This window comes from Seriola lalandi, unplaced genomic scaffold (assembly GCF_002814215.2).
Source record: "Seriola lalandi dorsalis isolate HSWRI2012SDOR001 ecotype SW California unplaced genomic scaffold, Sedor1 jcf7180002054945, whole genome shotgun sequence".
Lineage (NCBI taxonomy): Eukaryota > Metazoa > Chordata > Actinopteri > Carangiformes > Carangidae > Seriola > Seriola lalandi.
The window spans coordinates 2,472,945-2,500,152 of NW_019525496.1; the positions used below are offsets into that span (position 1 = coordinate 2,472,945).

The following is a 27,208-nucleotide window of genomic DNA, read 5'->3' on the forward strand; positions in this document are numbered from 1 at the left end:
ATTATTATTATTATTAGTGGCAGACCAGGCCTCTATAAAATATCATATTTCTCCTTCTAGCCTTCTGCTCTTCTCGGTTGACTCCATGTGTGTGTTGTTATTGGACTGTACTCTGCTCCAATAGCATCCCAATGGCGGTGAATGGGGGAATGAAAAAAGCGTAGCCATGCATGCAGGAGTGGGAGGATCCACTCGCCTCAATCTCGATCTCAGACTTTTTGCAGCGACAGGAGCACAACCAACCAACCGTCTCTGTTACTTCCAAAGAGTTACTGCCGGGACATCTACACACGTACCCCTATCTTTGGATTTTGCTGTCAACTTTTTATTCTTCTGTTTTTTTTTTTGTTTTTTTTTTATTAAATCCTCCTCCTTGACGAGAAGTGTTATTCCGTGAAGACATTTCCCAGCTTTCTCTGCCACCGGCTCGAGGACGAAGAAGATAAAGCTTCCTCGCTCCTCTGATCATAACAGGTGACTGTTCAAGACAGTTTTCCACCTCTAATTGTTTGCTTTCTGTTTCACCCACGCTGCTCCGACAAACCGGGGATCTGTGTGGCCGGCTTAGACTGCCTTTACCTCTTAACTATTGCGAGCATCAAGTCGACTTTTTTTTTTTTTTTTTTGCATTCCATCTAGTTCAGTTGATTTTCTAGGCTCTTCTTTTCCTCCTCCGGGCTGCAGGCTGTGTGTCACACGGAGCTCTCAAAGCGTTTCAACAGGTCGTCCTCGCTCTTCCTCCAGACAGCTTTGTGTGCCGGGGATTTTCTTGTCAAGTCTGACCGTATTCTTATGGATATTGCAACAGGTCTGGTGTCACTGGAGCGCCTCTCCGCGGGAGAACAGTCCGAGACTTGCATCATGCTGGACGGCATAAAAATTGAAGATCACCCCCTGCGATCGGGACAGGCCACGCTCGGAGTCATGCTAGGTGAGTCTGCTTCTTCTTCTTTCTTTCTTTCTTTCTTTTTTTTTTTTATAACTTTACAAACATCTGTGTATCAATCTGATCTGCGAGCACAGGTCAAACACTCGACTGTTATTCCTGTCTGGATGCCATAATTTTTGCATGCATGCCCACTGCTGCTTTGTTTCGGGTTGTTTTTCAAATCCAATCATGCAAAACCGGCAAAAGGTCATATTAAAACGTACAAAGGGATAGAAGAGCAGAGACAATGATGACAAATGTGGTTTTATTTTCATGGTAGTGACAAGCAGACGCATCCTGCACGATCCAGACATCTAAAGGCTGGATGAGTGAAAGAAAATGATCCAATTCACGCATTGAAACCTGCTTTTTAAATGTGATTAAATACCAAACAGTTGAGTTGGGTTTCTTTAGGCTCACGGTGTGTAGGCCTGTAAACGCTTTACAGTTTTTAATCAGACACCCATACAGTCCTTGATTCAGGCCTTCTCTCGTTTCTTGACGGGCCCCAAACTCCTCTTCCGTTTTCCAGGGACTGAGTGTCATCATCCATCCGTGTGTGAAGGATGCCAGCGTCCCATCTCCGACCGCTTCTTGATGAGAGTCAACGATTCCTCATGGCACGAGGAGTGTTTGCAGTGCACCGTGTGTCAACAGCCTCTCACCACCAGCTGTTACTTCAGAGAAAGGAAACTTTACTGCAAACACGACTACCAACAGTAAGCTCACTCCCAGGGAGGGAATCTCCTGCTTTTCTCCCTTTTTTTTTTCTTTTTTGCATTTCTTCGCATTGCTTTGGTTGGTGTGTGGTGATTTGAAAAAAAACAAACAAAAAAAAAAACAAAGAAAAAAGACATGAAGTGATGGCTTTGGCTGGCCTGAAGGCCTTGTGTTTGTCTCCTTCACAGTCTTTCAGCTAGTGTGATGTCTTATTTGAATTTAATTAAGAGGGGGGAAAAAATATCTAGCAGCATGGAGATATGATATAAATGAACCTGTTGTCATTGCTCGTTCAGCCGTAGTTTAATATTGACATGAAGTTTCCTGCAAAATTATTCAAATCAATTAAAAGAGCAACAGGAACAAGAACCAGAGCTTTTCTTTTTTTTTTTTTCTTGTTTGGAAAAAAAAAAAAAAAAAAAAACTAGATTTGAATTGTGAATGTGAAAGACGCTCACACTGGCTGCAGGACGCTCGCATCAGCGCTCATACGTTCTTGTCATCCGCTTGGCTTTATCGTTGTCACAGTGGCCCACGGTATTTCCACCTTTGTGTCTGCGGGAGGAGAGCGTTTCTAACAAAAGAAAATATGATCCCACGCAGGCCCGCGAATGTACAAGGCGTCCACTTTCGTTTTTTTTTTTTTTATTCCGCTCTCTGTTACATTTATTTTATGGACTTTCCCTTCATGTATCAGATTCATTCAAAATATGGAAAACATCATTTCAGTAGGTTTGTTCATAAACTCTGAGCCCACAGCGCACTTTCCGATCTGACATCATTCACTTACTCTGCAAATCACACGCCTCGATTTGCCTTCAATATTAGATTTTTATTTGTTTTTTTATTTGGTTGTTACAGTTTTATAGTAATTTTTTGGCTTTAAAAAAATTTATTTTAGGCAATTTTTATTTTATTTTATTTTTTAGGTTGTTTTATTTTATTGGATTTAATGTGTTTTAACATATGAGTCATGGCATCTATTTAACGCTTCAATGAAAAACAATCTGCGCATTTTTTTTTCACTCCATAGGACTTCTGTTTACTTGCAACATTAAACATGTTGACGTGGATTTAGCTAGAAAAGAAAAATAATTCACAGTTCAGCAATTTGCGCACGCATGACTTATATACACACACACACACGAACAACAGGCAAACACACACATGCACGCACACAGTTTTTAAAGGCATTCATAATTTACTGTTCAATTGTGTCACAGTTTGAAAACATCCTGAAGTATGTCCGGCCTTATTCTGAGTTAAAAAGCTGCAGTGCGATGACAACAGCAGATTGATGGGATTAAATGCATTTTGGAAATTTGATAATTTGCTTTAACAAATTCACAGGAACACATTAAATAAATAAAAAAACTCTTTATTAATATTACTGCTACTAAAATAATAAATGTAGAAATTAAAGATAAATGAGAGGAATGTAGGAATTATCCCCTTGTGCTTATTCTGCTATAGTGAATTGAAATAAAGCGTTGTATTTCAAATAAGGCCTATGACCAGAAGTATATTAAAATAAATAAATTCAATGTCAGTGGTTAAATTTTCCCATGAAAAGCTTTTTGGCATAGCAGCCATTTTTCCATGGAGTGAGATAAATGAGTAAATTGAATTAGTAAATTATCACATAAAAGCAGCAAAGATGGCAGATATGGTGAAGCAAATATTGAGGCTAAGTAACAGAAGTGTTACAATGCTGAGGGTTGCTGTTTTGGCCTGGGAGGACCCTGGGGTGCCCTGTGTTTCTCATCGCATGAGCGCTTTTCATGCTTGTCACTAAATTTTCAGCTTTTTGTGTCCGGCCTTTTTAACAATTCTACTTCGATTACCGGGACATTATGGCTCTCTGCTAGATACCTTGCAAAGCCACAAAGAGTTACATCTATTGCCATGCGTGCCATTCATCCAGCTTTGTGACAGCAGTGTAGTCGGCTGATAACAATGGAAAATTCATAGCAGTAACTAGGGGATACCAGAGTCACGGCGTCACGGCTCAGAGGTGGCTGCAAGCTGAGACAGTCCGGCAGGGAGAGAGAGGGATCTCGTTCTCATGCCTCACTTAGCACTGTCCATTTGTAGTTTTTTTTTTTTTTTTTTTAAGTTTTTTTTCCCCCTTTAATTTGAGACAAGAAGACGGAGATAAACACACAGAGACAGACAGGATCTGCTTTGCTTCCAAATCATACTCCTTTTTCCTGGCATTTTGTCTCTGACTTGCTTTTGAAGAGCCATATTTGGAATATAACCATTTCCCCCTTTTCTCTGCTACATTTGGTGAATGCTGTGAGCTTGTGTGGCGAGTCCGATCACCCCGGCCAAACACAACAACCTGCTGGTCCTGCTCTCACACACTATTATTCATCATATCTTTTAATTCTTCACCCTCCTTCCGTCACTGTTTTTTTTTTTTCTTTTTTAACCCCTCCCAGGTTCAAATCTAGCTGTAGACTCCCTCCATCACACAGACACAAGTATTCCCCTTTTTTTTGTTGTTTATTCCATTTGCATTGATGGGATACTTAAAGATGTAATTGGCACCTTTTTGACTTTTATGACACCCATTTAAGATGCATTTGTCAGCCCACAAACTGCTTTGGGCTGTGAAGAGAGCCCTTAGCCTTACAGAGGTCTATGTGCCTAATTACATTCCTACAGCAACTGATTCATGCCCCGTAATCAGCTCTCACTAGCCATAATAAATCAAGGAATTGGCAAGCAGTCTTTTTTCACACCTTTGGAACAGGTTTAAGTGCAGACAGGGGAAAACAATTGTGTACTGTGTTATTAAAACTCCCACACGGTTCAACACATCTTGCTCCATATAGTGCAATTATATAGTAACAAGATTGGATTGTATTTGCCTTTATCCCACATGTTTGCCTCTTTTTATGTCATGCAGCTGACTTGTGTTTATCATCCCTGTTTTGATATGAAATATGTTTTTTTTTTTTTAAGGAGGAATATTTTTGACAGCCAAAGAAAATCTCAGGCGTACACATGTCATCGATGATGTATTTTACAGAGGGGAGAATAGAATTATTGTATTTCAAAAGAGGAGAAATACGGCAATGTGGCGCACCTTTTTTTAATTTTTTATTTTGTGGGATAATTTTCAGAGCAGGTTTAAAAAAAAAAAAAAAAAAAAAATGAAGGTAAATAGGCAGAGCTGTCAGTTGGACGGGAGCCGTAGCCGTAGAGGAGGAACAAGCTTGAACGAGACGGGTGGTATGTAAAAGGTAGAGTGGAATTACACCACCCCGAGAGAGTTTGTTGTGCCCTGGTGTTTGGAGGTCAATTATACATCATTAGAAAGTGGGAGATCTTTTCCCCAGAGGGACCTTTCCTCTAACCAAGCAGATGCTTTGAAAGCAGCCATGTAATAAGGCCTATCACTTGACTGAAGTGTTGGACAACACCCCTGTAATGGACTGCCTTGTTAGAAACTGCCATGGGCTCCATCTACAAAACATAACATTAACTAACTATATTATACACCATGCTGCCTACTTTTAGGTCCTGCTGATGCATAAAAAAAAATAATAAAAAAAAAACTTCCATCCACAGTGGATTTTTTTTTTCTCTCCATGCCCTATAAAGTTTTACTGTTCAGCAAAATGTTATTTTAGGATGTTTCATTTGTAACTCCTCCAAACACTCCAGCATGCAGATTTTTCAAAATTTCCAAATTCACGTGCTATAAGCGAAATGAAATTCAGGTCACGGCAGTGTGAGTAGTAGAAAAACAGAGCAGTGATGGGGCCATAAAAGCAGAGCTCCCAGAACCTGTCTCACCTCCCATGTACGCTGGACGATCCCCCGGTGTGCTGAGAGCTGCTTTTTAGAACTGTTTGGAGTGCCCTCCTGTGAAATTGTTGTTTTTTAATTAGCTGTGTTTGGGACGCTGCAGCGGTGTGTGTGTGTGTGCGCCGGATAGGTGCTGACGGCTGGGTTTCTGTGTTAGCTCACCGATTGTGTGTGTGTGTGTGTGTGTGTGTGTATGTTTTACTCACTCTAGGACACTCCCGCGTGGCCTGGCACTTTGTGAACACTCATACGCACAAAAACAAAGAGAATAAAAGAAAAAGAAAAAAAACTAGGATGTACTTTGTGTTGTCAACCGAGCCACATAGTTTTGCAGTTAATTAAACATTGTCCTCAGTCCTGCACAAGTGTTTCAGAAGCAACTCTGCAGGCTGATGTGTGGGTGTACGTTCCTTTGTGGAAAACTTTCTAACTTTCAGCTACTTTCTTCTTCTTGTTTTTTTTTGTGATTCTCCCTAAAAAGGATAAAAATGTGTCTTTAGCCACTGCTCTTTGGTAAATAAAAGAAGACCTCTACAGAGAGACAAATCTAATGTTAGAAACACTAAGCCAGATAATGTTGCTTCAGCTTGCTGGGATTTTTAGTGCTCGGCAAGGAGCTAGCTAAAGCTGGCCCCGTTCCTCTGTAAGGAAGTATTGGGTTTTATGTCAACATGGCTCGGCCTGTCCCAGCAGCATACTAGGATGCATCATCTGTCATCTCATGGTTTGCTAACTGTTCAATCCCCCCCTCCTCAAATACATTTACACCCATTAAACGACCTGTTGCAGTGCTATTTATTTGCATCACTAGTTGCAACATCTTGGATTCTCTGTTTTTTCCTCCCTGGTTCCCACAAATAGCTCGCTGTGTGATAAATATTTGATTTAAACATATCGTTTTACATGTACTCTTGTATATGTGAATAGTGCTGTTATAAATTTTACAACATCTGCATCCATAAAAGGTTCAATAGCCGCCTGTTTGTATTCACTCCAGTGTTTTTGTGATGCTGTGAGTAAATCTGAAGAGAAAGTAGTATCATTATGAAATCAGGTGATTTCACGAAGGTTTATTTTTGCAAAGGCATTTCCGCTGTGTGTTTTATTAAAAGGGTTAGGGTTAGGGTTGGGGTGTGTGTGTGTGTGTGTGTGTGTGTGTGTGTGTGTGTGTGTGTGTGTGTGTGTGTGTGTGTGTGTCTGTAGCGGCAGTTGGAACACAAAGCACTTTGCAGGACACTATGGGAAGCCACAGAGGCTCAGCCACGGTAATGCCCATCACCACTTTAGAAGCCAGACTGGTGGCTGGGGATGTGGAAAGAGGTCTCTGTGGCTTTGTGTGGGGGAGCTGTAGTGCAGGGGAGGAGAAGGATCTGCAGAGGGATCTGCCTGGTGTGCTCACATTACACTGGATGATAGCGGAGGGGTGCAGAGGAACTCAAGCATGCAATTTGTTGGTAGCCACAATTTAACCTCATCTCCTAAAGCCGGCTGTTAGGCAGCCAGTGGGACATGTCAGTCATTCGGGAATGCTAATCAGTGACGGTGAAGAGAAAGCCCACGGCTCGGCAACGCAGTGATTTTCATTACTGGCTCCAAGTCCTCGGGCCTTCAGGTTTATTTTCACAGCATGACAACTCTTCATAACAAAAAGGAAGGCAACCACAAACCATTAAATGCAATTTACAAATTAGATTTTGGCTAAATCTATGAAATACTGCAATAGGCTTCTTAAAGTAGCCAGCTGAGGAATACAAACACTCAGCAAATGTTTTCAATTTCAATTTGCCAGATTACACGTTTAAATCAGGAGGGTGAAAATTTTCAGAGTCTGGAATTTTTTTGCTGCTCAGAAATTATTCATTTCGAACATCATTAACGATGTGTAAGTGTAACATTTACTCGTGTATTTCTGCACATTTGCAGTATTTCTAATTCCATTCCAGATACAGTGCGTTTGTCTCCCTTTGCTCCTGTAGCTTTGGAAATAGCCCACACTTGTTTCTTCAAGGCAGCCTGGTCAAACGTGCATGAGAAATTGAGACATGGCCTCTGCTGCTGGCTCGCAGTATCGCTGCTGGCCCCAACTGTGTATATGTGATCCCACTCTGGAATGTTTTTCCAACACGTAGGCTTTTCACAGATACACTAGAGAGGACTGGCATCATAGTGGCAAGTGCTGCATTCAGACTGTTGTGTGCCCAAGGCTTACTCTCACACTCACGTCACACATTCTAGCTCTACATGGGAATGGGCAGAGCAGTGTGTTTGTCTAAATACACCCAAGGTTTTGGTGAGGGTGTGGGCGCATGTGTATATGTGTGTGTGTGTGTGTGTGTATGTATACACTTGCTTCCTCTCTCTGCTCCTTTCTTTCTTTGTCTCTAATCTAAACTATTTCCACAGCCTCACGTCCACTCTCTATATTTTAAAGATACATTTCAGCACCTCATCTTAGTTGCTCCATGTCAAACGTGGCTGTCTGAATTTCAGCTGTGTATATTTTTGTACAGATACTGCAAAACACATTTCTTTGTCTTTTTTTTTTCTTACCCCTTTTAATCTTCATCAAATGAGATTAGCCCCCAAATACCGGTATTCCTGCCCAAAGTGACTGACAGAGATTTGCACTTTTATCATTAAGTGTGACACTAAGCTGGTCAGAGCTTTGTCTTGAATGGAGGGTCTGACGGAAACGGGGGCTCCTAATCCTTTTATTTGTGTCAGGCCCAGAAAGAGGGAAGAATGGGGCCGGGGTGGGATGGGGCTGCAGAATGCCACGGCCCTTAGTCCCCTCCAGACCCGGCCTCCACAGCCAAGTGAGCATGAGACTCATCTTATGTGGTCTATGCACTTGAGCGGGCGCATATACGATCGCACAGGCGCGCACACACATTCGTGCATCTACAGTACAGTATGTTCAGATGTTTGCACAAGCGCACGCATGCAATCATAAACAGGGCGTCTTGCGTGCAAGTGCATATGTTCGCCTGCTAATGCGCGCTGTGAGAGATGGAGACACACACACATATGCGCAGTGATTTTTGGATTGTGTACCTGTGTCACAGTCACAGCAGAGCATGCGTCCATCTATGAGTTCATGGGTTGCAATAGCAGGAGGTTCGGTCTAGGATGAGATTAATAAAGTTTGCCGGTTCCCTGGTCGAGGTCCAGCGCTAGGCCTTTGTCTGCGGCTCACATCGGGTTGTGGGGTTTCAGCTCCTTTTGTGTGTGCACCCTTGTGGTAATCCATCTCCAGCGGGAGTCCCCTGGGGCACTTTATTTACTCATTCAACTGTTTGGAAGTCTGTTAGACTGCAGATCAGATGCAGTGAGACCAATGTGATTACTTTAACCAGCACTTGCAGATTCCTGCCCAGCATCTCCTCTCACCCTGAGCTGTTGTGCTCTGCAGGTGGGAGGGAGGGTCCACACTGACTCATCCCGCTCTGTCTGTCCTGTTTACCAGCCCGGTCTGAGGGCCTGTCCAATATTCTCTGTTATGAAAATTCTGCATTAGGTACTGAAACCTCCTGTGCCCACACACTGCAGAGCTGACTTGATCCTTTTATTATCCGTGTGTGTTTGAGTTTGTTTTTTTCTCCCTTGCATCTCAAGAATACAAGTTCCAAAACTGGTAGCCGACAGAATTTTTGCATTTGTCAGGTCTCTCCCTCAGTAGATCATAATTCAGCTCCATAGCAAGTGTGGTGTCACAGTGTAAAAACTAACATCTATGTTTTATTGCAAACAAAGAGATGGATTTGGTTATCCATCCATCAACATAAACCCAGAGCTATGTATTTGGGGCTAACCCCCATGTTAAACCACTGCAGGCTGTCAGGCTCTCTGAATTTACTCTCCATCTCTTCCCCCTGGTGTGGCTGGGGAATATGGTTGAGATCAGCTGCCAGGACCGGCATCTACAGCACGAGCCCCCTAAACTGGCTGTTTAGAACCAGCCGCTGATTGGTGATGGCTGTCTTTGCAGGAAAAATAACCCCCGTATGAAAACAGTGCAGATTGGGTTTCTACGCACTCCCAGTCCTCTCTGACCGGCCCCCCCACGGCAAGCCAGCATGATTTGTGCATGGGGTCCCGTGACCCATGGAAGCTTCAAAAAGCAGCGAGGGGAAATATTTGGATGATCCTGATGGGGGAGTGGAGACGTGGGAGGGAGGCAGAGAGACGATGGGGGCTTGGTAAGAGAGGGTCTGAGCGGTGTAAAGCAAGGCAGATGTGGAGAGTCTGAAGTGCAGCCGTGATGACAGGGGAGTGTGTGCAGAGAAGATGACTGCCCATCCTGGACTCTTAAGTCACCACCCCCACCCGCCCACACAACCGAATCCAGACACCCACCACCACCTCCTCCTCCTCCACCGGTGTCACTTAGGAGACAGACGCTATGTTCTGCATAAAAAGGTGGCAAACAGCAGAGCAAACTGTGCACAGGGGGTCGGGAAGAGTTGCAATAGAAGAGGCATTTTATCATCGGGTATCATACCATGATACTGATCGTCTGTACCCCACCCCCCTGCTGCACACCCCCGATCCCCTCTCCTCTCCCTTTACCTTTCCTCTGCAGGCTGGATATTAATATTTCCCAGAAAGCTGCTACAATACGTCTTCTTGGGAAATTCCACGAGTCCTGAACGCTGCAAAATGATCTGGTGTCTATGAAAGGGATGGATAGGGGGATAAAACATAAAGATTTTTCAAAGTGCTTTTTGTGCAAATGCGATTTCATAGTACTCTCTGGGTGGAGATTTCTATTTGGTTGCCTTGATAAGAAAAATGTGTTGCTGCAGGTGAAGGCTGAGTTGTTCGCTCTATTTATCTAAATTTCCCCCCTCTAGCCTATAGTATTGTTTGATTCAACCTCATGGCCTCATAGCACATTATTTATGCACAGAATCTGCCTCTGGTGCCAGCTCAGTGGAAACCCCATCGAACAGAAATAGCTGTAGTAGGCTGAGGCTTAATGCAAAACCCAAACTCAGCAGTTAAAAAAGCAAAGCTGTGGTCTGAAGCAGCCTCAATCAGTCTTTGGCCTCTGTGCTTGTCGCTGCCTCCTCCTGAGAGTGGGTGGGTTGACTGACCCCCTGGGTGTCTGTCTGCCTTAACGTTAGCCCTGCAGGCCCAGCCTCACAGGGGGAGCGCCATCCCAGCCCCAGGCCGGAGTTGTGCACTGAAACCAGAGCTCCAACTCTGTGTTGTGATCCCAGCTGGAGAGACAGCTCTGGCTCTGAGCAGAGCCCTCTCGCAGCGTGTAGCCGGGGTCACCAGTGGCCTCTCAGCCCTCATCACTCCGCCGTGCTTCTGCACAGCACCGACCGAGGACTGCGTTATTTATTGACCCGCAGTCTTCGGGTTCTTCTAAGACTCGGCCTCACAACAAATATCGGAGAAGTGAAGTTTTGATGAGGTCATGTTATCAATTACATCTGGCTTGAGAGGTTAAACTTCCCAAAATGTTAGTTCTGTCTGCGCAATTTTCTGGATGAATGTTTCACATGAGTTGTACTGTCAGTAACATCACTCTGCCAGAGAAAATACAATGAGGCCGTCATCTGTTATGTCTATGTTGGAGAGTTCCACTCTTAAACTTTAATCTGTAAAGTAACCATAAAATCTGGGCTCAGGAAAAATGCCACTTTGAGTGTTTGTGGTGCGAATGTGTCTTCATGTCTGTGTTTTTGCAGTTTCTTAATACAGCATGTTTATCTCATGGTATCTTATAGGTTCCAGCTTTACTTTGCATTTAAGCGAGTTTTTTCGCATTCCTTTGTGAATATGTGTGTATCTCTGTGTGTATGTGTGTGTGTGTGTGTGTGTGTGTGTGTGTGTGGGTGTGTGTATGTGTGTGTGTGTAGCATGCCCACTTGCGTGTGTGTGTAGTGGGTCTGTCACTTGGCCAAGCATTGGACATGCTGTTGGCAGGCGATAGAGTCTGTGGATTCTCCTCTTGGCCGTACTGCTCTGGAGGCAGAAAGCGGTGCGTGCCACCCAAACCACCAGCCACCAACCCCCCCACCCCCACACCCCAACCCCAACCCCACCCCCCTCTCTCTATCATCAGCCGAGCGGCCCGGTCCCTGCTCTCCTTACTCTCCTTTTCCTGGGCCCCAGAGCCTGGGCTGTGGCCTGTGGATGAGTGCTACATCCTGGCTGTCAGCACAGGGGTTAGCTGGGGATTGGCCTGTGGTGGAAGTGCAGTATCAGGCCCTGTCTGTCAGCTCCTCGTTCCACTTCCTCCCGCCCCTCAGTGCAGTCTGCAGTCAGTGGCACAAACATACGGCGAGCTGTGACTGACTCGGATCTCTGGCTTGAAAATGAAAGGATCGCCATCAGAATAGGCATATTCATAGCCATGCCAATGAAAAGGGGCTGTTTAAAACCCTTAAGTGCTCGGGTGTTGTGTTTTTAAACAGACCGCGAAAGCTTTGACAGATGGTTTACTATTTCACCCAGTATTTCATTTCAGGTACTTTTAACTGTCGCTATTTGACTTCCAAGGAGCGACTACTCACCCACAGCGTGTATTTGCATACAGTTTCAGCTCCCTTGCAACCATTTTTTTTCAGGGAAAACTCCATTCCCATTTTTCATATTGATAAATGTTTGCAAAATGTCACTCAAGATATTTTATAAATCTTGTGGGTCATATATTTTCTGCCAAGATTCTGATTTTGTGCATATACACCGAGTCGTATCTTCACTGTGTCTGTGGATCACATTATCTGATACACACAGGTACATACATGCTTACACACACATGGACACACATCTGTACTGCACATGGCCGTGGACAGGCCTACACATGTTGGAGGATTTGTGACTATAATCAGATTAATTGGTCCATCTCTCCTTGGAAACATCACATATACACATGAAGGCCTCTGGTAGCTTTCAGCTGGATGCTGCTTACACTAACCAGAAGCCAGGCAGCAGGCGCAAGGTCGACGGGGTCACAGCATGCTCTCTGGCAATAGCATCTCTTTATGGCTTACATGTTAGAAAAATTATTACAGCACTTACGGCCTTGTTCTGTCTGACAGAGAAGGAATTTCTATGTGTTCCTCTGGAGAGTTCCGACTTATTTAAGCTGCACTTTCTTTTAGTTAAATTTGACACAGAGGAACTTTTTTTTTTTCTTTTTTCCACAACATAAACATGAAAGTTAGTGTTGCTTGGCAGAAGCGTTGGTCTCTTCAAAGACAGTGGCGAAACACGCTTGGCATTTGCGACGAATGTTATAAGTACATTAACCATAATCCTTATTAACATTCTCCGAGCTGCATGCAGGTTCAGTGCCTCACTGTGCTGCGTATGTTTTTCTTGTTGCCCACAAGTATGTCTATGTGAGGGACTATCAACACACATGCTGCCATTCATGATGTTATTATAGGTTTTCGCCTCACCACAACTTTTACATAGGCATGACTCATTCTCGCTGTCTCCTTTTCTCCTTTTTTAAAATGTGTAATCTCTTGTTAATTACTTCAACTTCTGTTTGAGTGCATTTTAATAATTGTCGGCCCTATGTCTTGTGGGAAACTAAGAGTCGTCATCACCGGGAGGAAACAGTGTTAAGGGTTATGTCATGGTGCTTTAGGGCAGTGATTCCCAGCCAAGGGGTACAATATGGAGAGATGAGACGGGTCTGTTTTTTGTGTAAGCAGCTTATAAGAACCATAGTTATGTTTTATTGTTAGGCGACCTCTGGCGGTCATGAGAGACTTCTTTTCAGCAAAAGCCCTCTAGTGGCTGTAGTTATTAAAACAGAAGCGACTGTGTAGAGAGGAGGTCGCCGTGGATGGATGGGCCGACCAAATGTCGGACTTTAACGCAGGAGGTAACCGTGACAATGACCATTCTTTTAGCTTAACCACGTGTTTATTATTGTAACCATGAAGAACATGACTGCTACTAATTTTAAACCAAACCATGATCTTTCCCTAAACCCCAGTCGTCTTTGTGCCCAAACCCAACCAAACCTTTATTACAACATAAAGTGTTTATCTGTGGCGCTAATTCGGGATCAGAGGGTAGTCGTTCAGGTTGGAGGTCTTGTCAGGAAAGATTGTGGAGTAGATCAAGTCATTGCAAAAAAATATATCCACGTATTGAGTCAGCTACAACACCTGAACACCACGTTTGCATCTAAGAGTGCATGAAAACTAGTAGCAGAGAAGTTGGAATATCTGTATGTATCTGTCCAACCTGTGGTTAAATGTAGTGGTTGAATGGTTAAACTACCTGGCTTAAAGTAATGGATAAACACAAACACAAAGCTAAGTAAATTATATATTTTAAAAGAGATGGATAAAAGAATACATAGTGAATAGTAATGGATAAAATGGTTGATGCCAACACTGACAGTTCAACTGTGTGAAAAAAAAGACAATACTATTGTATGCATTATCATATACTGTAACGTTAACAGTCAATATCCAGAGTAAAATAATTAAAATGAACACATTTAGTACACGAGTGGCCGTGGTGTAAATCTGACACAGCTGTGTGAGAGCGTCAGAGGAAAAAGGTTAGAAACCCTTGATTTACAGGGTAGAAATATGATATTAATGCACACAAGCACCAACTTCCTCCCATAAATAATGGTAGAATAATAGATGTATGAATTTAGTTTAGTGTCATTCATTTTTTCAAGTAAGATGTGGTTTACCAAACAGGGAAATTCAGATAGTGTTAGGTAAACTGTCGATCACAAAAAGCACCAATTAACATCCATGTACTTCCTCGCAATCGTCCTAATTTTCTGTCCGTCTACTCTGCCTTATGTGGTAAACCCTGCGCTGCTGGGTTACTTAAGACGAGCGAAGTAACCCATAAAAAAACATATTTTTTTTGCAAATACAGTTTCACCCAGCTCTGTTTTTTTCCACACATTCTGGCACTAATAAGCTCTGACACACCCTAAACAACCGCCCTCTCAAAGAGCACATCGAGTGTGGAGCGGCGGTTTGGTGTCCAGGGGAAGCCTGCGGTTCTGGAGCCAGAGAAGGAGTCGTGCCCTGCCGTCCCACAGAGATGACAGGAAGATAAGAAAGAGAGGTGGCCTCTCTGCGCAAAAACATCCCACCAGGGAACTAACCTAACCTGGGGGAGAGACGGATGGCTTCAGGACTCTTGTCAGAATCTATCCTTTCTGGAAGAAAATACACACGGGGAAAAAAAAAAAAAAAAAAAACATTCATTTCTTCATCAAAATGAGCAACAAGGAGCAATGTTGACCTGGAACATCAATCATACAGTAGCCATCAGAATCCACTGCAAGATGTTCATATCGAAAATATCTATATAAGTGTAAACTACGACATCACGCCCCTGTCTGTCGCAGCTTTGGCTTTGTGACCTGCATGGCTTCTCTTAATCAACAGCCACAGAAATAAGGGGGGGGGGGACTAAGTATAAGCGACAGACTCTTGGCAGACACAGCCCCTGCAGTTATAACTTACAAAAACCGCTTATAGTTTGCAATATTTGAGAGGGCGAAGTGAAAAGTTAGCCATTTCTCCTAGACGATGCGTAATGAGGGAACCATAGGGAAGGAGAAACAGCGAGCGGTTTCTGGAAGCGGCACTAACACAGGGATCAGCAGCATTAAAAGAGATTTACACCCTCAGCTCTTAAACAGTTTACTTTTGCTCAATGCCTCCTCTTTTACAGATATTTCAAGGAAGTAATAAACTGCACCGACAAGCATTGGAGTGGCTTTGAAACATCCCTCATGGGCAACAGAGCTCCATCACTTCTATCACTGTGCCGTGGTTCTGCATCATTATTTCTGTTGGAGTCCGCCTGTTTCTCTCCGTTAACAACATTCGGCCTCGTCTGGATATTATGATCAGCCTGTTGTTTGTTTATATCAAAGGAATGTTGCGTAACTAACTGTAATACCTGAAGCATTATGCTCTCCCCGAGGGTGAGACAGTTAAACATTTATCTCGTTGTGAGTGGTGCTTTTGCCGTGTGGTTTTCGGGCCTACAGACTGTTTTTCCTGACGATTAAGTTCTTTTGAAGCCGTCTGCATGGTCCAGAATGAGGCCCTGCACAGTGTAAGATGTCATACTCCCACTGTGCTGACCAACATGCTCTCTGGGCCTTGATGTTCCCATAACATTTAATGGTACTTTGGCAAATGCTAATGGAAACTCTTAGTTCGCCTAGCAATCGCATTAAGTTCCTTCTTTCTGGTTAGCCTTTATTTTTACTTACCATAATTATTCGTTTGCGACTTTGATATACTTAAGTATGAACTCATGGCTGAGAGAGAAGAGTGGAAAGAATATGCATTATCTGCTAATTATTAAGATTAAGGGTGGGATAAATAAACCAGAACTAAAGGGAACATTTGTCTTGAGTAAGACACGGTTCCGCGCGTTCTGCTACCCCTCAGCAGTGATTTTAGTCGTCTCGCTCTCCGTCACAGAACATCACAGATTGTCCTTTTCGGGTTTGGAGCTGGGATCTGAGCTGGTGAGGTGCTCACAAGGACGAGGAGAGGCGTAGGTCATGCTGCGGCACGTTCGTGTCTCGGTGTGGGATGAGGAAACATCTCGACCTCAGGTTCAAGAAGAAACAGCCTGCTTCTGATTAGTCACTCTGATCTGCAGTGATAAACAATTCCTGTGGTCTCCTGCTCACAGAGACATCACTGGCAACGATTGAGTGTTCGCGGGTGGTTTGTGTGTTTGTATGTAAGCTCAGACATGCAGGGTTTGAGTTTACAGAATACTTCCAAAAAAATAAGATCTAAACAGTCCGTATTTTACCAAAAATAGCATGAAGTTTGATTTATCTGGTTAGATTTGGGCATGAGTTTTATTTCTACGAGTTTGAACTGGAATGATGTGATGTTCTCACGGTGAAGAATGACATCAGCGTTGTAATTTGCAATCCAAAACATGAGGGTTTGTGGTTATTTTATTAACTATACTAAGGGAGTAACATGTTTAAACAGCAGAAGAGATAAAAAGACACGCATGATGTCTTCATGCCAAATCTACAGCCCACAACAGACCAGAACCATAACCAGAGGGTGATGGAGGAGCCTTAAAACATTTCGCTCAGCGAGTCTGTTGTCCTCCTGCTGGTAACTGGCAACTTTATCTGTTGCTGCACTTCCGCGCAGATGCCTGGCATCGAGCCTCGGGGTGATAAAAATGTCTTGAGAAGGTAAGTGTTTATGGTGAGGATCCATAAGGTTAGCAGGATCAAAGCTCTGTTGAAAGGACATTAAGCAAAGAAACAGGAATAATAAACAAAACAGCCAGTTAGTCATACAATCGGATTTATAACATCGAGAAACCACGTCAGGGAGAGGCAGGTCTCTGTTCTTTGTTGCTGTGAAAAACAGCCACCAAGCCCAAAAAAAAAAACAGCCTGTTAAGTAAAAAGAACATCAGCAGCAAAGAAGAGAGAGAGAAGCATTTCAGATTTCACACCACAAATATACTCTCGGCCTTTTTTTGGCACTTTATATTGCTCGTGTGTTATTTTCTCTTTCTTATCCAGGACCGAATTAAGACGCTGATGGGATGAAAATCGTGTTTGACTCTTTCATTCTCAGTGAATTTCTGGGTTGGGGGTTGCTGTGCAGCCCCTCTGTCTGTCTTATGAGGAAAAAAGTATTTTAGCGACAGTCTTGTGTATATGGCTCAGCTTTGGCTCTCTGGCGCTCGTCGGCAGGGAATGGCTGATTGAGTTGATTGCTTTACCTGGGTATGTTCACAAATGCCCATAAACCCCCGACCCACAAGCCAGCGTCAGATTACACCACAGGCAAAATTTATAAATCAATTTCCGTTTTTGACCGTAGGGAAGTTAAATTATGTTTTTGTTTTTGTTTTTGTTTGTGAATTTGTTAGTGTATTTGTTTTTGTTTTCTCGTGAGTTCAGATTCAAATCAGGGCGGGAGTGGGAGTGGTGTACCGCCCGGGCCTGCCATTCCCGTCCTCTCCAGTCATTTGCTTGAGGCTACAGCTTTAAGTGGGAATTATTACTTGGGAGATAAGTATGGAGATAAGCTGGTGCTTGCCTGCAAGATGTATGAGGTGTCTGGACAGTGTGAGAGGTGCACCTGACCTGGAAATGAATGGTGTGAAGGTACAAGTGCAGCACATGAACCTCCTTTTTCATCCGGCCCCTGTCTTGTAAGCGCAACGCCCCAGATTATTACAGAGATATTAGAAGGTGCAGATAGTTGTAGTTCCAGGGGTGTGTTGGATTTTATCCGTATCTCGGTTAAAAGATCTAAACTTTGTAAATTGTTGCTCTAAAGCTAGAAGTAACATTATATCAAATTACTGGTGTGGAGACGGGGGGGTGGGAGTTGAACATTTTGTTCAAACGTTTCACTTCTTTAAAAAAAAAAAAGTACTCTTGTAGGTGTCATTAATATTTTATCTGGATCCTCCCCTTGGCTTAGAAAAAAAAAAAAAAAACTTGTAATACTCTCCCTGTAATAACCTTAGTATGTTAATGGGATAATAATTTTCATTATTGTCGTTTAATTCTTTTTCTTATAATTAATCTGCGAGGGAACATTGAAATAAAATATAAATATGCGATGATGAAAAAAAATAAAGGGCCCTCTGCTGCTCTCCCAAAAAGAGTCAGAAAATTCTCCCCTTAGCAAAAAGTAAAATAATGCATAACACAACCCTCCTCTCTCCCTAATAATTTTCATACAGTCCCTAAATATTGCATCAGTTTACTTTATAGGATGTGAAATCTGAATATTTAGTTTCTTAGCTGCCATAAACGCAGATAAAATTCAGTGGTCATATGTAATAACTGTGATTTATTTGTCTGAATTATGGACAAATACACAATCACAGAATTGGACTTTTTTTTTTTTTTTTTTTCCAGCATAGGTTGCTGCCTCACTAAGGTGTGTGGGAGAAACATTCCTCCTGCTTGGTATGTTAATTCACAGCTCCAGGCTCTGTACCAGCCTTCGTTCGTTCTTTGAAGTTTCCCTTTGCCCTGCCTTCTCTCCAGCGAGTGAACTTGTGGCCGCTCAGCATTTTTATTTATTAGACAATCCCTCACATGTAGAAGATGATAAAGTTGACACGTTACATGCAGCTGCCACTTTCACGTGTTAAGGAGAGCGCTTTGTTAAACACCCCAACAAATTTGAGCTTTAAATTTGATGACAGTTTACATGCCAAAGGAGTTTGCTCATTGGACGCCTGCCAAGACTTTAAAAAGAATCCAGACCAGATCATTTTGATCTTATAAACTGTCAGAGAAGCAAAAGTACTCACAGGATTATTTTGTATTTGCCTGTCTCTATCTATTCTATTGTATTTTTTGACTCGCAAATCCTTCTCAATTCGTTTGATTCATTTTAAAACTTGTGGGCGGTGTGTTTCAGTATGTGTTTGTGTCTCATCTGCCAATATTGCTTTTTTTCCTCGTCTTTTCTCAAACTGTCTACTAAGAATCATTGTCAGGCAGACAGCTAATGTCCAAAAAGGTCACCTGCTGTTATGATTGAAGTGAGCACTGGTGCTTTGACCCACTGCACAGAGAGTTATAGGTGGCCGGTCAGCTTGTCAGTCAGGTTGGGTGGTTTTTTAATCATTTCATCTTTGCTGGGGGGCTCTCCTGAGACCCCTGCAACGTTTAGCAGTCTGCAGCTCAGGACCCCGGGGCTCTTCTAAGCCCTGCCTGTATCCGAGCTGCCATTATTAGCTCTGCTCTCCAGAGCACGCCGCTCATCTCTCCCCTGAGAGAGCTGCTGAGAAATGAAGCGCGCTGGCTGGGCGCAGCAGCGGAGGGCCAATAGCCCGACATGGAACGGTAATTACTCCATTGATATTCCTCACACAATAACACTGTCATCTCTCATTTGCATAACCTTGCTCGGCTCGCCACAGCAGATGAATGCATACGATCTTGTCAGGAGGCTGCGGGAGCTTCGATGGCGTATGAGTGGAGGGGTTTTTCACCTCCTTCTAGGTGCCAGTTTTATTTCAAACACACGGGATAAACTGTTTGATTATGATTAAGTTAGCGGAATGAAAGCGGAAACCACCTTTCTACAGGCCTGTATATACAGAGCTCTCTGGCTCAGCTGTCTTTGTGGTATAAGAACATAAACAACAAAATTGAGAGAGGAGGCTGTGGTGTTTCAGGTTTGTAACAGTGTACGTGCGTGTGTGAGTCTGCCTGAGAGAATGAGAGTGTGTTGAGGGGGTGGGGTGTCAGTGGATGTCATAGGGCCCTGTCTCAGTCCTTGGTTAATGGCCATTGGTCATAGGCTGTCTCTCCCTTTATTTCTTTTGCTCTCCTGCTCTATCCTCCCAGGTCTCCCACTGGAGCAGCGCCCTCAGGCACTGCATCATTTATTGCTGTCAGGAGTCACAGGGGAGAGGAGGGGGAAGAGAGGAGGGGAGGGGGAGTACAGGAGGAGGGAAGACAGGGAGAAGATGTGCTGCAGAGAAGCCAATGGAGGCGATGGGGAGAGGCAGGCACGCTAGACTGTCAAATCTCAGTCGTTGAATATTTAATGGAGCCTGGAGTGTTTATTTAGTTAGCCTGTCGATTTTTACCGCTCTGTCAATAGCGGCTCCCGTGTAGCCTGCTGATGATCTTTAGTGTCTCTTCCCCCAGGAGAGGCCAGGCACTAAATGCAATTATGGATTTTCCTGCACCGCAATGTGTTTGATATTTTTACTGATCTAATTTGCAATCTGGTAGTTTATTGTTTGGCATTTTAGTGGCGCTCAAGTGGCGAGGCAAATTTGATTTCCCCTCATAATTCTTTATAACTTCATTAATGCTGTTAGCACATTGGCACAGATCTTAAATAAAGCTAGAGAATCATCCCATGGATGAATGCATTCCTCATTTTATTGTCTCCATGCCCCATTCTTTTTACTGATTCTGGTTCTAATTAAAAATCATCCTAGTGGTGTACTGTCTTTGTGAAATATGAAATCATAATCCGATTTGAATGGCTCCCTTCACAGAGGCATGCATATTCAACCGTACGCCCAGATCTGTTGTGGGCAGAGTGAAACAGAATCAAAACAACTTTCTTTCAGTGGCATTCGGCATCTTCAGAGACAAATGAGGGTATTAGCAACAGAGCAACAAAAGTAACAGAGGCAAAATAATGCGGGTGATTGTCTCGGAGAGACAGTGCAGTTCCGTGTGCTTCTGTAGAGCCGTAGGATTTCTAGCCCTATGACGGATGTGTTAGTTAGAGGGGCAGCATTAGCCGTAATGCTGTTAGCATGTAGCCGTGTGAGTGATGTGCTAGTTAGATGCCCAGCAGTAGAGCTAATGGTGTTAGCGTGTTGAGCCTTCAGAGGGATGCAATCGGTTAGGCTGTGATGGATGAGTGTCGTGCTGCAGAGGCCTGCGAGCCTCCTCATTCGCCATGCTGTCAGCTTCTTAAGTGGACGTGCACAATTAGTGCTGTAATCAGAGACTGCCTAATCTGATGGTAGGCTTAGCATTCAGTTGGAAAAATGGCTCATCTAGCCGGTGGTGAGTGAATGATGACCACTATAAAAAGAAGATACAAAGCAGTGTAAGAGAGAAGGGGCTGATACACATCTCTCTGAACCATTCAGTATTCCTGCAAATGTACAGTAAGTAGTACACGATGCTGAAACTTGATCTCGGATGAGAAAAGCTTTGACGAAAGAAGCGCTTTATTCCACAACACTACTTCCTCTTTCTTTCAGATAGAAATAAAAGTATCCTTAAAAAAGGAACGAACGATCTGTCATCGCCGCAGCTCTTTGCTGTCGAATGACTGACTGACGGACGGACGCTGTCATGTGTCAGAAAGCAGAGCGCACATTCCACTTCAGGGGTAATGAACAGGGCACATCACACACTCAGACACACTCAAAACGGGACGGGACATATTCTCGCATCACTGAGTTTCCAAAACAAACAGAGGATATATCAAAGGCAGAGTAGGTATTGTGGCTCTGCCTCTATGATCTACTCAAGATCAACAAAACCTGTTCTCACTTGGCCACGTGCTGTGCACAGACACATAGCTGTCATTACTGGCCTGATTATCAGCTAGACTTGGCTGTTGCTGTGATGAGAGCAACCACAAATTAGATTATTATATATTTGTTATGACACATTAATTCTGCTTTGTTCTGTTTGTAAATTAGCACCTTAAAAAGAAGTCTCTTTAAACATTGTACTGTTATTTTGTCTTTTTTCTTGATTACTCTTCAGTCAAGTGAATCAGCAAATTAACTTTGGTGCTTTTCCAAATGATGTACAAATAAACTGTAGAAATTTGTATGGTGAGAGAGGTGATGATTTATTAGATGTGGCAGAATTGAACGAGAGGGTTAGACATGATATTTGAAAGTTGCAGTATGGGTTGGGTTTGAGGTCTAGATAACAGAAATGCAATGCACTTATCTCGTTACGCAAATCAGATTAATTTACGGCGAGAAAGTGCTTTAAAACCCTCTGAAGATGCTGCGTGCTCATTAAACCATGCTATAATTCTGTCTCGATTAGCTATAAATTATGAGACTCTTATTTCAGACTTGAACTATTTCTGATGAGTCACTCAGAAAAGGTCTTTATGAAACTCCCTGTATTGCTGCCCCTATGTACTTTTTCTATACAAAACATGTTGCTTTTATTTGCAGTAATTCCTGCAATCGCTACTGTTAAAGCCCAGTTTCAGCATTGACTTATTATTTTTGCAAAGACTTTCCTGACAGCTAAGATCCCCTCTCTAAGTGAGGACTGTCATCAAATCAGCTGCAGCTCTCGGCCTTCCCCTATTGCATCATTTGTGGTTTCAGAAGAACACAGACCCTCTCGGCTAAATCTTAATTATATGAGCTGAGATGAGAGATGTTTGTAGTCCGGCCGTGTATAAAATTCATTGTCCTTATCAGCTGAGATGAGAGAGGGAGCGAGGCTGAGGAGGATTTCTCTCGGAGCAGGAAATGTCATTTCTCCGTAATAGTTTATGATTCATCCCTCCACCTTTGACTAAGTAATGAGGGATGACAATTAGAGCGGGCCATGGGAGAAGGAATCAAAGGGCTGAGATTCCCCTTGGCAGAGTCAGGCCTGTCTGAGTGTGCTCCCAGCAAACTGGATCCAGATGTCGAGGTCTGTGCTGCCATAGGCTGCTGCTGCTGCTGCCGCCGCCGCCGCCGCCGCTGCTGCTGCTGCTGCCACAGCCACACAACAGGCTCTTTCTGCCAGCCAGCAGCTAGCCAGCCAGTCTCTCAACCTCCATGGTTGCAAACATGACAGGAGACTCTCCCGGTGAGAGCCTGGGACAGAGGCCCCCGCTCCAAATAAAAGAATTCCAGCTCGCGGCCCTCGCAGAGCCAAGGGCTGCAAAGTATCATTTCTTCGCATGCTGTGATTTATCTAACCCTCGGTCCGTGTCTCTATCCCTTCTTTGTCTTCCCTCGTCCTCTAGTGTGTGTCTCTCCCAGCCTACTGTGCATGTGGGCTGGCTGGTGGAGGCAAAACAGTGTAATGTGTGTAAATAGGCTTTTAGTAGGTGTAATAAATTTGCAGATTGACAAGAAGTTGCTGATATAAAATTGATTTGATTTAATTGCGCTGTAATTATTATACAACTTTTTTCTTGTAAATTTCTTGAAAATAAAACAAAAATAAAAAAAAAACAGCCCATAAATTGTAAGTGATTTGATGTGTCTGTTGGTGGAAAGGGGGGGGGGGGGTCGAAGTCAAGGGGGTCGGGTGTTGTCACTCAGCGCGGCGGCAGAATGAATGGTCCGGTGTGGCAGAGAAAAGACCAGCAGAGCGCTATTGATATGTTTAACAAATTAGCCCTGATGACGGCAGGTGTGATTGTGAACGCGGCTCTGGGGTCAGCTCGTCATATGGTGGCTAACAGACACGATATTGCTGCGTGTCCTGATCTCTCCATTCCCTCACAATGGCATTAGGGGCACCCCAGGGAAATAAAGAGTCCCACTCCCCTGTCCCCAGTGCTCTTCAAATTAACTCCCCAGAAGGTTAAGCTCCCTGATTCATAATTATTCAAGCCCACCACCTCCACCACCACCGCCACCAGCAGCAGCAGCAGCAGCAGCAGCAGCAGCCCTCTTCACATCCACTCCACTTCCCAACCCCTCTCTCTCTCTCTCTCTCTCTCTCTCTCTCTTTCTCTCTCTCTCTCTCTCCTCTCTTTCTGGCACTTCTCCTGAGTGGCACTTGGCTTTTTGTGGGAAAGCCCAGGAATTAGATTAGCTAAGCCTGACCTGCGAACGTACAGCCAGATGATGGGAGCGGGATTGGACTTGATCTCTGCCTGTCTAGCTGTCTCTCTATTCAATCTAGCTGTCTGTCTCTCATATGGTGTGTTATTGCTTGTGAGCGTCCCTATGGATGAGACATTTTCAGCCGCAGCTATTCAGCAATTGCATATATGGCTCTCAGAGGAGCGGCCAGTGTCAAGGGTACATCTCACTTGCATGGACATGATTTGAATGATATGAGATGTGATTGGCCTCCAGTTCTCCCCTTTGTGGGCTTATGACAGTCTCAGTGCTGGTCTGCTCATTAAATAAGTGCCAACATCAAACAAAACATATTGACTGTTAAGCATAGATTGAAGGACAGTCTCTCCACAATCTGTAGATGCAATGGCAAAACACTCTACTACACTCACACGATGACGGTTTGAGGTTCTCTGCTCTTAGAGTAATATTTTTTTTCTTAATATCTATGATCTTAAGAGGAATTTTGGCGGTCGAAAGCAATGTACTCAACTGCTTTTAAAGGCAGTTTCATTTCAAATAAAATGCAACATGATTATCCATGGTTTTTTAAGGAATTCGCTTTTTCTGAGTTCAACTGGATTTCACTGGGAAACAAAACTTCTGAGTCGAGGGAGAGAACCGTAACGTCTGAGTGGTTGTGATGAGGAGAATTTAGGATACAAGTGTCAATTAAACCCAACATTCACATACACCTTTCTTCACTGGAGTGCGAGAGTGACTCCCAAATCACCATAAAACCACTCTTTTAAGCTCAGTGGTTTAATTGTGACCTGCTGGAATTACCTCAGAGTAGCACTACCACTGGGGCCATGAGGAATCAACTGTTAATAGTTGTCACACTTCTCAATCAGTCTAGATCTTCCGTGGAGGAGCCACGAGCCTCTGAAGTCAATTGGGCTCCTCTGGAGGCCGGGGTAATGTAATGAGGGACCACTCTGACTGAGGGCCCGGGTCTCCTCTCTCCACAATCACATAATTAATCTCCTGATTCTACCACTCACCGTGTCATGACAGATGCGTTTGTGTTTGGTGCATAATGGTGAAGTGTTCTGTGCTTCCCACATGCCTCTGTTTTGGAAAATGGTTATAAAGCCCATTCCTTTACAGCCTGCAGAGGGTTACATACAAAACAACACTCCCTTTGGGCCCTATTAGGAGACAAAGAGAAAACACACACACTTCTCAAGCAGGTATCCTAATAATATGTCGGCAATTTAGATAATGACTGGGAGTGAGATAAACTGAAGTGTGTATTACAGGTAATTGGATCTGCAGTGTGTTGGCTACCTAAGCATCTATTGGGATGTGTATTGTGAGCTTACCAGGGGCATTAGGAGATGGACTGTCAATGATACGTATTGTAAGGCTTTCTAGCATATTCAGTTATAATGGCTGATCTGAGATATTTCATCCGCCCACACCCACGGACATCATCAGAGCCCGGAGCGATTCAGAACTGGCTTCGGAGATCTGTCTCAGGACAAGGCCGACTTTACATCATTTCTCCTCAGATCCCCGCCTCTCGCCAGCACGTCCAGTTAGTCACAGGATGACAAATACAACACCCGGGGCTGTCAGAATGATCAAGTTGAGGGAGGTTTTTTTTTTTTCTCTTTCTCTCTTCTCCAAGGTGAAGCCTAGAAAAGTTGGAGCCATAATGAGAGTTGTCAAGCCTGTGAGGTGAAGCGCAGAGTACAGCAGGTGGTGGGAACAACGTACAGGATGCCTTTGGGGACCTAGAGGGCTGGATCTCCTTGGCCTTTTAAGAGATTACCTTGGCAGTGTAAGGAGAAGGTCTACCCAGAGGGTTTAGGGGGGAGATAGACCAAGCAGCCCATTACCAATACTACAGAGGACCCTCACAAGCTTCATTAATAATCTGATGATGAATCACTACTTTAATTGGACCTTTATGGCTGTTACCTAATCCCTAGTCCCATCTTCTCGACTCAATTCGTAATGGGGTGATAGTTTGTTTTTATTTCACACAATAATCTTTTTTTTTTTTTTTTTAATTGATTACATTTTTGTTACTTATTTCATGAAGGATGGGTTAGATAACAAGGGATTGTGGCTAACGTGACGACTCCTTCGCTCCTCTCCCTCAAAAGAGTCAATTTGCAGTCTTTGTTTAGATGTGTCCATATGGTTCAAAGTGCTGTCTGTTTTAAGACTACACACAGGGTCAGATTTCTCCCACTCTTAATTAGATGAGGGATAGTCTAATTAAATCAAATTCATTATCCTCAGCTCTAGAAATCAAGAGGCTCTATTGGAAATAAGGTTAGGCTCCCCCTCATCCATCATGCCCTAACTAACCAATTTACAGGCCAGCCTTTTGCATGAGGCATTATTACCTTGTCATAAACACTTACCTTTAAAATCCTCGAATCAAGCCGTGATATGCTAAGCTTTTATCACATTAGTTTGTGCTACTGTGTCAGCCTCTTTCTGCCTAAGATAAAGTAGGTTCCCGAATAATTATATTAGCCACATAAGGCGGAGACAGTGCAAACGACTGCTATTTAAAACCGGCTGATAATTCTGTATAATTAAGACATAGTACAGTTCCTCACGCAGAAGAGGGATTGCGGGTTTTTCTGCGGTGAAACAATGAAAAACGGACCAAACAGCGCTGTTTGTGAGGCTCCGCAAGACTGAAAAGCATCACATTCGTCCGTGAAAAGTTCCACCTCAGTCATGCACTATAACTATACACTTGGCCACGCTCGGCCTGATTCCTGAAACTGTGAGTCACTCGGCATCCATTGTCTAGGAAACACAAAAAGCTACCATCCTGATTATTCTGAGCTCAGCTGATCTATCTGAGGCGACGAGCCATTCATCATACGACTCGTCTTTGATATTACTGATGCCGAAACTGATTAAAATGCTCTGTTTTAATAAACTGTCGCAGCAGTGTTTCGCAGTTTAGATCTTTGCATATTTATATCTGATCATTGCAGTTTTAGCATGCGTGTAGTGCGGTAAAGATGTTCCAATGCTGTTGCTTAAAATTTATAACAGTCCACCGTAGGGCCACAAGCCCCTTAAATGCCACTCGGTGTTGGAGCCATATTCTGAAACACATGAGGCCTGTCCTCTGATCTGTGTTGGAAAGTGAATTAGTAAGCTCCATTCTAAAGCCAGTGATAGCAATGGGCTGAGAGCAGTGATTTGTTGGCAGTGTATATTACAGCCCACGGTCAGGGAGGGAGGGATCAGAGAAGCGTGTGTGTGTGTGAGTGTGTGAGGAATAGGACAGGGGGCCTTATCACTCAGTGTTTACTCACAGTAAATTGAGTTGAAATAATAGTCTTTCTCTGAGGCCAAACAATGGAGCAGGCTGCAGGCCGAGGGCCCAGGCTGGTGCAGAGCTGGCCTGCGCCACTTCAAAATGAAAGACTGAGCCCGGGGCCATGGGGAGGAGGCACGGTGGGAGGGGGG

The 27,208-nt window shown here is 43.7% G+C and overlaps 1 protein-coding gene across 5 annotated transcripts in view; it reads left to right on the forward strand.

Annotated features, from left to right (window-relative positions):
• lmx1bb (LIM homeobox transcription factor 1, beta b) overlaps positions 1-27,208 on the forward strand; it is a 59,811-nt gene that overhangs the window by 12,853 nt on the left and 19,750 nt on the right. For 2 of the 5 annotated variants that reach the window (XM_087170348.1, XM_023393875.2), the window contains 2 exons: positions 809-931; positions 1,461-1,647. In XM_087170348.1, coding sequence (XP_087026474.1) covers positions 862-931; positions 1,461-1,647 — 257 coding nt within the window. In that variant the 5' untranslated portion in view covers positions 809-861. Of the gene's footprint in view, positions 1-377; positions 932-1,460; positions 1,648-27,208 lie in introns of those variants that run through there. The other 3 variants (XM_023393874.2, XM_023393873.2, XM_023393872.2) reach the window with 3 other exon arrangements.